The sequence below is a fragment of the Crocuta crocuta genome, unplaced genomic scaffold, assembly GCF_008692635.1.
Source record: "Crocuta crocuta isolate KB4526 unplaced genomic scaffold, BGI_CrCroc_1.0 scaffold4, whole genome shotgun sequence".
NCBI classification, from domain to species: domain Eukaryota; kingdom Metazoa; phylum Chordata; class Mammalia; order Carnivora; family Hyaenidae; genus Crocuta; species Crocuta crocuta.
Window position 1 is genome coordinate 4,687,529 of NW_027529996.1, and position 11,125 is coordinate 4,698,653.

The window sequence follows — 11,125 nt, forward strand, 5'->3', positions numbered from 1 at the left end:
AAAGCTCTGTATGTCTCATGACATGTTAAAACTCACTGTATAACTGGGATATATGAATTTGGCTTTATAGGCCTTCCTATAAATGTCATGTTTTAGTGTTCTTTTAAAAATGATTAATCTTCCCTTAGATTTACCTTAAAGAAAAAAAAAAGCAATGTTGCATCAGCAAAAATACTGATGTGGTGAGACGTAAACAATTTCAGTGTGAAGTAAAGGTTCTTTAAACATAAAGAGCTCCTACACTAAGAATACCAACTTAAGATTATGATATATAATACAAACGTATAACCCAGTAATTTTTCAAGCTTGACTGAATTTGCTATGTAAAGATAATATAGGGCAAAATATACTTTGTCTTCCATGTGCAAAACTAGGAAAATATAAACTCTTCTGCAACAATGATTTTATATATAGGGCTTCAATGATCAGACAGTTCAGTTTGATAGCTAGTGCTTTGGTAATAGCCATATTCACTGGACTTCTAAGGTCAAGAAACACCAATGCTATGTTAAGTGAATCTGAATCAGTGGTGAGGAGACCTGAAAACTACAATCAAACAAACAGCAGCTTAAAAAATGTCAATGCAGCACTAACTGAAAAGGATGATCATGGATTAAATCCTGAATCAGGGGAAGAAAGTCCATAAAGAACATTACTGGCTTATCTTGCAAAATATGAAAATGGACTTTATATTAGATAATACTGTATCAGTGTTAAATCTCAAGAATTTGATGACTGCATTATGGTTTTGTGAGAGAATGTCCTTGTTCGTTCTTAGAAAATATATGCTGACGTGTTTAGAGGTAAAGGATTACTGTAATATCTGAAACTTACTATCAAATGATTCAGAAAGAAGCATGTGTATGGAGAGAGAAAGCAAATGTGGCAAACTGTTAACAAATGGTGGAATACAGGTGACCAGAAGAAGTTCATTGCACTACTCTTGCAATTTTTTATAAATGTAAAATTTAAAAGTTAAAAAAAGCAAATACAAAAAAGCATAACCACCTAAGGCCATTCAGAATACCAGCAAAGAGTCCTAAATATCTCAAAAATTTCAGAGTCTCAACATACTACTGTATATTTTATTAAATGATCTTGATGATGACTCTGAGTCATGGACAGGCTAAATATTCATTAGTGTGTTTAATTTCAGGACATCGGGAAAAACAAAGCATATTCACATATAGCATATTTTAGAAAAAGTGACACAAAAATAGCCAAAATAAAAAATTTTAAAGATACAGGCTTCTGATGTCTCCTTCTGTAGTCTATGGTACTCTCCTGAGCATGTCAGACGGTTATACACTACTACATCAGCATCAGCTGCCAATCCTCAGTGATGCTAATTATCTTCAGTGATGTCTTTATTATGTTAGTTGGTGTTCACATCAATGTGCTGAGGTATTACGTAGCTGATATTACCTTCAATTTACAAACGAAGGAACTGAGCTTAGGTAATATAATTTACTTTTCTATGGGCTATACATCCACCCTATTAACAGTTAGATAATAGTCTTAACCCCAGTTAACTCTCTTGACATTACAGGCTATTGATTCTTAGGGACAGAATCAATATGGATTAAAACAAATCATCCCTACCTAGAAAACTGATTCCAAGTACATATTCTACCAATGTAACCTGGAAATTTGTTCAATAAAGACAATATTTAGAATATATGGGTATTTTACAGTAATGACAACCTAGGAGATGGATTCTTTTTTGTCCTAAATGGACAAAAAGTTAACAACAAAGATGAATAAAGAACTACTATTCTCTAATCACAATGTCATCAAATGGTAACAAATCTGGCTCTTATAGTAAGCGCTGCCACTATAAAACATACTCACCTGAACTGGATGAATAAGACCCTGGTTTAGGGTCAATGCAATGACATTCAGGGCAAAGTGGCGTACACTTGACTGGGTGTGAAAAAACGCCTCAAGCACCTGTTTGAGGTAAAGCTGCATGATGGAACTACTCATCCCTGAGGATACGTCACCCATTTCTTTTAGATCTTCCTGTTTTGCAACTTTCTTCCCTATAAAAGGAAGTAAACATATTAAGAACATGTATATTAACTTTATGAATTACATCAAATTAGGCCACAACCAAAAGTATAAAACTATAGGGAGTAAGTACTCTGGCTCAATGGCTCTTAATCTTTTGTGTTTATGTCTCTGTGAGAGGCACCTTTGAGAACCTGATGAGAACTATAATCCCCATCCTCCTGCAAAATGTTAATGTCTGCACACGTGTTATGTCATATAGTAGATAAAGAAATTCAGGTGTCTGCATTAAAAAAGAGTCGTATAGTATTCTAACTCCAGCCACACTGTAAAATGTAAAAATACATCTTTACTCACAGTCTCTGTCTGCTTGCTGCATACGTGTATCCTCTTCTTGTAGGTAGGTCTGGAGGTTTTTTAACACTTGTATTTTTAAATTTACTGAGGAGTTCTTATCAGATAAAATGTTATTATATAAATTTTTCACCTCTTGCTCAAACATTAGACTTGGATGCTGAATAAAGGCAAATCCTAAAAAGAGAAAAAAAAAATCTTGATATACTCATATTAAAATTTAATGTAATATTAATGAATATGTTTATAATTTACATAAAGAGCTCCTTTTCAAAAATTAAAACTTAAAATGACCAGAAGAATATATGCTAGTGGCCTTACCCAGAGAAGTATTAGAGCAGGTACTTCTTTCCCCATGAATTAAAAACAAGAAATTGCATTTCAAAGGAGAATTTCACACAAGAGGAAACCTTGAGGAGGGAGCAGGGCCTAGTGGCTAGGGGAGTGGATTAGGAGTCAGGTGTCTTGGGTTCTATTCCTGGTCCACCACTGACTTGTAGTGTGACCTTGGGTGAGTCACATAATCTCTCTGTGCCTCAATTCTCCATCTGTAAAATGGGGACAATAATATTTACCACCCACCTACCTCAAAGGGACGTTATCAGGATTTAAGAGGTCATGTCTGTAAACATTTTTTAGATCCCTAGCAGTAGATACTACATTGGCATTATTAAAAAAAAAAAAAAAAAGTGTGTGTGTGTGTGTATATCCATTTGATGAAACAGAAAAATTCTAAAATAAACCAGAGCTAACAATATCTTCCATTTATTTTTTATGGCATTATAATGAAGGCACAATGTTGAATTCTATAACCACAAGTTAATAAGTAGCAAAATAATACTATTCATGTTTATTTGTACAAAACGCTTATTTATGTAAGACAAGATGAAGATCCATAATGATAGCAAGTATTACTGACGTCAAATAACAAACTAAACTCAAAGCATAGAGTGATCAGATAACTAGTCCAAGGTCACACAAGCAAGATGTCATTTATTAACTTGTCTAGAGGTACTATTTTGTGGACAGTGCTACTTCTTCAAGTTACAATTTGCATTATTTCCTCTCTGCATTAACACTGTAACTTTTGTCCTTTCATGTAACATATGCCCAGACTGAATATTCAAAGGTACACATTTGGCTTGAAGTTTTAACACTGTTTCAGTATAACTCTCTAAAGTAAGTGATATCTGAATTTTTAGTCGATTTGCTATATGTAATTTTCTGAAAGGGATGAAGGAGGACTAAGATTCTAAGATTTAAGTTTATTTAAAGAAGTCAGTAAACATTTAGTCTGGTTTGGGTAACTAAAAATTTCTCATTTTTGTTCAAAAGACTAAAATGGACAATTGTTCATGCATATTAAATTATAAACGTTGTTAAATGCTACCAAAATAAAGTTTCTCTGATGAACAGAGTAGTTATAGGACTTGCTCAAGGTCACCTAAAAAGTCACTGGCTGAGCCAAGAATGGAACCCAGGTGTCTTAACCCCCAGTCCTATATTCTATATATCAAATCCTACTGTGAAACAGAAACATACTTAAACAAAAAAATAGTTTAGACTCACAGTATTTTCAAATTTGCTCAAATTCTCAAACTAAAATTATAAAGAAACTTAGACTTAACTTACCTAAACCAATGATGGCTTTTGTTTGCACTTCTTCATCTGAATGTTTTGTAAAATACATCAATAGTTCAAGTACTTTATCCTTTATGTTAACCTAAGGGGAAAAAACCATATTAGTGTATGAAGAAGAGTAACTTCAATCAGTTTTCAATTATAAAGGAAAAAGACTAAAGGCAAATAATGAGAATTTCTTCACGTGAACTTTATTGAAGAATAAATCACCAGTAAATTTATAAATCCATAAATTTTGGAATGGTGACATTCAAAATAAAAGTCTGTGATAAAGAAGCTTGTGTAAGATGCAAATTAATGTAATAATGAAAAATAATAAAGTCAGCTGCTTAACTCAGTGTGCCTACTGTTACAAAGCTGATATAACTGGTGTAAGCTTCTTATGACAAATCAGTAACAAGCAGCTGGTGGATCACAGGCTAGTCTGAGGACCATGTTTTGGGTAGCACTGCTTCAGAATTCTCATTAAACCAGACTACTCAAAAGCTGCTTTCACCCTAGGTCATTAGTAATTTTCAGTTCACAGGGTCACATAGCCCTATTTTTTTTTTTTTTATAGCAGCTAAGTAATTAATATTAGAATCTTACCTTACTGTTGCCTTTAAAATCTTCTAGATCAAAATCAAAATGCCGACATAGTGCTCCAACAGTGAAAAGGGATCTAAGAAGTGCTGGTTTGTTTGTCAGAAGTGAAGTGTTATTTGGGTCCTCCTGGTGCTGACTTTTTAACTTTGAAATGGCACCTAATAAAGAGAAGTAATATTTACTTATAACAAGCTTTTTATCCTTGAGTTATTATCTTTAAATAATTACCGCTATGTTGTTAGAGGTAAATTTTACTAATGGTTCTTAAATGTCACACACATCTATCCAGAATTATGACAAAATATCTTACAGCCTAAAAGAATTAATGTAAGAAAAAAAAATGCTATTTAAATTTTAGTTTAAAAAGTGGGCAGAAAACTTACCAACAGTTACTTATGAGGTAAATTTCTGAAGTAATTATATTGAGTTATTAAGGAAACACAAAAGATGCTAGAAAATATTGCTTCTGAGAATGGCCCAGGGGACAATCATACCTCTTAACAATTCCCCTGATGCTGTCTTATACAGGTGTTTTTAAAAAGGAGCTAGACACACTACAGAGCCCAGCAGAATAACTGTAAAGCCCAGGCACTGAACTTACCATAGTATCTATTGAAACAGGCCCATACAAATTTAAAATTTTGTGTCACTTTATTTACAACTGCTCCCAGACAGCTCACACAATGTTGCACTACCTAAAATATATTAAAAAAAGTTATCATTTAGACAAGAGCTAAAGACAAAGGTAAACCATAAGATCTAGTTATCATTGTGAATTTTATACTAAGCAATAGAGAGATGGTAAACTGAATGCTTACAGTCATGCCATATTTGATGATAAGCTTCATTAAATCTTCTTCAATAGTAGCAAGGAAAGTTTCACTTGGATGCTCCATTAGTGGTACAACCAGCTCTAGGATTTTTGCAACATTGCAGATAACCATGAAATCATTCTGTGTCTACAAGGATAAAATCAGTGTTTTATGAATATCAAAGTCTGACAAGAAACTTTATATATTTTTATGAATTTGAGGGCTGAGGTATTATGAATGTCAGCTTTCAGTTAAAAAAAGACTCTTAGATGCTTTTCTTTTAATGTTTATTTATTTTGAGAGAGAGAATGAATAAGTGGGGCAGGGGCAGAGAGAGCGAGAGAGACAGAGACAGAGAGACGGAGAGACAGAGAATCCCAAGCAGGTTCTGTGCTGTCAGCACACAGCCTAATTCATGGCTTGATCTCATGAACCGTGAGATCACGACCTGCACCGAAACCAAAGACACTTATCTGAGTCACCCAGGTGACCCTAAAAAAGATGTAAAAAAGAGCTTTTTCTTAAGGTACGGAAGGAAGAGCATAAGAAAGGAACCTGGATTCTAGCTCTGCCACTAACTTACCATGTAGCCTTTCGGTTACTTAATCACAATGGTACAGTTAGTCGTTTTTTTCCCCTAAAATGTTAACACAAGCCAATTTTGAACAAAAATGTTTAACTATTAACTGAGTATTTTACCAAGACTGATACTGTTTTTAAGATCAGTATTTTTCAAACTGGAGTATGTTAACCTAGTAGTTTTCAACTGGGGGTGAGTTTGTCCCCATGGGAAATCTGGCAATATCTGGAGACATTTCTGTTGTCCCACAAGAAGAGCTGGGAGGTACTGCTGGTATCCAGTGGACAGAGGCAGGGATGCTGACAAACATCTGTAATGCTCAGAACAGTTCTTGACAACAAAGAATAATCCAACCCTAAATGTCAATAGCGCTGAGGTTGAGAAGCCTTGTGTTAACCCTTTTTATGACAGATGAAAATACAGAATCCCAGAACTAGGTATAAGACCTCTTTATTTTAAAAATTTAAAGTTTAAAAACTTTTATTAAAACCTAAGCAGTTTAAAAACAGAACATTTTAAAAATAAAAAAGGTTATTAAAGGATTTATAATAAAGTCTCTTTCCAAAAAAACCCCATCTCTTTCCCACCCCCTATCCTCCAGTCACCCAGCACCCTTGCCCTAAGGCAACCAGTTACTAGTTATTTTTGTGAAGTAAGACATTCAACATGTTTTTATCTAGTCAAGTTATCACTCTTTCTTCTTAGCAACAGGTTACTGACACTCATTTTGAACTTTTCTGAGCTAATAAAAAACGTGCCCATGTGACATTCAGCCATCCTCACATCATACCCATAGCATTAAGTAAAAAAAATGAGTAAGATGAATACTTCCAAGTAGCATAGAAATCCTATCATTCCTTGTGGTCTCCCATTCCCACCCGCGTTAAGCAATAGGGGATGAGTTAGAGTGGGTCTAGGGATGAAGAGTTTTTGTCAAAATAAATTCATCTGAGAATCATAGCTAAAATTTTACTTTGAACTACTCTTAATACTACCAGCCTAGAAAATCAAGTAAAAGAAATATCTTAAAATTTAGAAGAAAAATTTAAAGATGGAAAACATGAAGGAAAAGAAAAGAATAGAACACTAAGAAAAATATCTGAAATGATTGTAACATAAGATGTTTCAAGATCTAAAAAATTTAGAGACTTTTCAAAAAAGGAAAGAAAAAAAAGTCCCACCATTCAAAGGTAAAATGGTCAAATGACATATAAATATATATGTATGTATACAGTCAAGTCACAGAAAATTAAGTACAATTGGTTAATATCATAAAAAAAGATGTTCAATCTTCCTGGAAATCAGGGAAGGGAAAATGAAGCAAAATGAACTATTGCTTTGTACCTGTCTGACAAAGAGCATAAAAATGACACAGATGGTCATACATTGGTTTCCAAAGAGGCTATAAAACAAGTCCACCAGCAATCAGGAAAAATCTATTAAAAACCCAAAACCAGAACCAAAAGAACATTCCCTTAATCTAGCATTAATCTAACATTCCTTAGAATCTATCCCAAAGAAAAAAAGCATCAGTAAGTAAAGGTATATGAATAGGAAGGTTTGTTAAGGAATTATTTGTAGTGCCTATCAGTAGGAAACAATGTAAATACCTGCCAAACTGGAAAATGGTTAAATATATCATAAGATATCCATAAAATGGATTATATATATATATATATATATATATATATATGTGTGTGTGTGTGTGGTGTGTGTGTATGATAGGAATATAACATACATATATATGATATATATGTATGATAGGTATATAACATAACCAGAGTTTTAAAAGTTTATTTATTTACTTTGAAAGAGTCAGAGAGCATGAGCAGGAGAGGAGCAGAGGGAGAGAGAGAGAATCCAAGCATGCTCTGCACCAGCATCCCAGAGCCTGATGCAGGGCTGGATCCCACGAGCTGTGAGGCCATGACCTGAGCCGAAATCTAGAGTCTGACCCTTAACCGTCTGAATAACATAGGCACCCCATAACATGATTTTTAAAAACCCAGTCAACCAGTTATATATGTGTGCATCTGCACAATTACAGAAGCATGGATACAGAATGTAAGGATAATCCGGGTTGTTTCTCCTGAGATGAAGAAGAATAAAGATGGAGGTAGGGTACAAGAAACAAAAACATTTAAATGTGTCTAACATATAGGAGATGGCCTTATTTATATAAAACTTTGTGTGTGTGTGAGTGTGTGTGTGTGTGTGTGTGTGTGTGTGTATGAAACTTTCCAACATTCATCCTTCCTTTTGGCATACCCACAGGATCAAATAAAATATATTTATAGATCCTTTTGTAGTTCATAAATGTGACGATTGGGTGTTCACGCTATTATGTGAAATGTGCCTCTCAATCATTGTTACAACCCTGGCACATTACCCATCTGATGTGATAAAAAGAAAATTTATAAATATGTACGCAGGCGCGCGCACACACACACACACACACACACACACGCGCGCGCGCGCACACACACTACACAAAATGTTTTCAAAGTAATCTTGCTAAAAAAAAAAATATTGATTCAAACAAGGGCTATTTATGCAAGTTACATTATAGTCCAGTTCCTAGAAGCAAACAGACATGGGGACATGGGGTTAAATTCTAGCTTTGGGACTGGTCAGCTGTGCAACACTGGGCACCTTATTTATATTATCAAGGCTTTAGCTCCTTATCTGTAAAACTGAGATAATAATGATACCTACTTCACAAGGTAAATGAGATAATGCATGTAAAATTCTTCACAGTATTTGGCACTGTGTTCAATAAATATTAGCTATTACTGGCCATAGATTATACATTAATCAATTTATTTCTTAATTTAACCTAAGCCCTAAAGATAGAATAGGGTCTCAGAAATTATTACAAAGTTGTTTTTATATATTTATCTTCTGGTACTTTCCTCAGTTCTTAAAATTTCTCAGGACATCCTGAGGTCTTTCATCTAGAACTTCCTAATTTAGATCACCAAAAAACCAGACCACAGCAGCAAAACAAATCTAGTAAACAGTTAAAATTAGCTCCTTAGAAACACTGGGGACATAGCAAGTAAAAAAAACATTTTACATTTTAAAGACTTTAGAATATGTAAAAATTTAGTGTTTGTAATAAGCCACTTAAGTAACCAGGCTCATATAAACTGCTGGATTATTTTATGTAAGCAATGTTTTATTTGATTTTTACATTTTATCTTAGAAAAACAGAGTATGTGCAATATTAACTTAAAACAGCCACTTAACATCTCTGATATACTAGATTTTCCATACTCAACCTACTGATGTATTATAAAATAAATATACTCAAAATATATTGAAATGACAAATGAAAAGCAAATTCAGAATCTAAAAGACAGTACTACTTCTAAGTGAGAGGAACTCTGCCTCATTCACTTTTGAAGTCTTCAAAATAGTTACAACATTTAGTTAGCATTTAATAAGCATTTAGCTTCAGGAGCTTATGGAGAAATGAAGCCAGAACTTTATTTTTAATATATCAGAAAAATGATGTCTTATAAAACTTGCCACAAATATTAGAACATATATTTGAGTACATGACACAGTTGATCAGTCAGTGAAAATGTGGATGACACAATGTGAATTCTAAATTTAAAATACTTACTACATGGTAAGACATAAAAAATAGGACAGCTCTATACTTACACTACATTTAGTGGTAAGGTATGGCTGCATAGTCATGGCATGCTTAACCATGAGCTGAGGTCTTATTTTGCTGAATAAGAACAAAGTGGTTATGCAAGCTACCAATCTTCCAGAATTCACACCTTTATTGTCAGAGTCTGGAAAAACAGAGAAATAAGATACTAAAATATGACAAGGCAGTGGAAATTATACAGATTATTTAAATTACTCAATATTATCCCCTGAATTGATTCAGCACATACTTCAATAAAAGATTAACATTTCTTATGATGCTAGACTTCTTAAATTTTTTTATTATAGATAATTACATATATTAAGAATAAAAGACAAAAGAGGCTGTGCTATGGAAGGCAAATTTTACACTGAGGGGTGGAGGACTGAAGTTAAAAAAAGAGAATAAGTTAAGAAGTTTAGGAATGGGCTTTTGGGAATAAACATGGTGTTTCTTATATCTAAAATGGATGGAAGTAAGTATGGGCAAGTTAGCAAAGCAGGAGAAAAACAATTTAGCTGAGGTGATACTGTGTTTGAGGGCACTGGGAAAAAAGAGAAGCTGCCGTGGGAGAAGACTTAAAAGCCTAGAGTAACAAATTAAGAAGCTGGACCAGGGCTATATCAGAAAGGTAAACCCACTGCTGCTCCAATGGGAGGGAGATGCTGTTAGTTAGGAGATAGAATGGTTTTTAGGAGGCAAATTAGTTTTTAGAAGAGATTAGCAAGTTTTCAACCTTAAGTGACAACAGTATCACCCTTAAAATCTATGATAGGCAAAAATAGGGGAAACAGAACTAGTAGGTAAAAAGAAAAAGAGGTACACATGGAAAATGGAAAATAATTAAAGAAAAAAAGGCATAAAAATATAAAGGATATCAACAATTTCCTTAGGTGTCATAATGGTACCTCTGTAAGAGGCAAGTGGCCCCCAATTCTGGAGAATGACCAAGGCTGACTAATGTTCCTCATCAATGTACATTAGGAGATACATTAGGAAGTAATGTTAGTCCTGGGTGCTTTAAGTAATAGATTATCAATTATACCTTTTACAGTTTTATATATTTACTTATAATCTGATTAATAACTTCAGATTTGTGACTGTTAAATAATGTAATAGATAATAAATATTAAGCATTTAAGGAATTTGTCAATTTAAAAAATATTAACTGCTTTATCTAGCTCAAGATTAAGCACATTTTACATAACAATTATAAATGGTATTAGGAATGTACTACAAATATTTTAAAAACATTTTTATAATAGTTAAAACAATTTCATTTTGAGAGAAAATTTTATATCATTTAAAAGATATCAAACAGTTTTAGAATGACTGCAACTAGCTAAATACATATTAACCCCTGGACTTTTGTGTCTGTTCAACATGACATCTAAAAGATATGTAGAAGAGATGAAGCCTAACCTTTTATAATACTACTCTAAATAATCTTAACCTAAACAATGTAATCTAGGCTGCAACACT

At 33.5% G+C, this 11,125-nt stretch overlaps 1 protein-coding gene and 1 non-coding gene across 5 annotated transcripts in view; one reads left to right on the plus strand and one right to left on the minus strand.

Moving 5' to 3' along the window:
- The window catches only part of NIPBL (NIPBL cohesin loading factor), a 117,847-nt gene that overhangs the window by 13,028 nt on the left and 93,694 nt on the right, over positions 1-11,125 (minus strand). For 3 of the 4 annotated variants that reach the window (XM_077763479.1, XM_077763478.1, XM_077763481.1), the window contains 7 exons: positions 9,652-9,788; positions 5,409-5,549; positions 5,192-5,285; positions 4,594-4,748; positions 3,997-4,087; positions 2,368-2,541; positions 1,852-2,042 (listed from right to left, as the gene is read on the minus strand). In XM_077763479.1, the coding sequence (XP_077619605.1) occupies positions 1,852-2,042; positions 2,368-2,541; positions 3,997-4,087; positions 4,594-4,748; positions 5,192-5,285; positions 5,409-5,549; positions 9,652-9,788 (983 nt within the window). The remainder of the gene's footprint in view (positions 1-1,851; positions 2,043-2,367; positions 2,542-3,996; positions 4,088-4,593; positions 4,749-5,191; positions 5,286-5,408; positions 5,550-9,651; positions 9,789-11,125) is intronic. The other variant, XM_077763480.1, reaches the window with a different exon arrangement.
- LOC144231097 (small nucleolar RNA U13) lies at positions 8,280-8,381 on the plus strand. The gene has a single exon (XR_013334981.1). It is a non-coding gene; the product is annotated as a small nucleolar RNA U13 (small nucleolar RNA).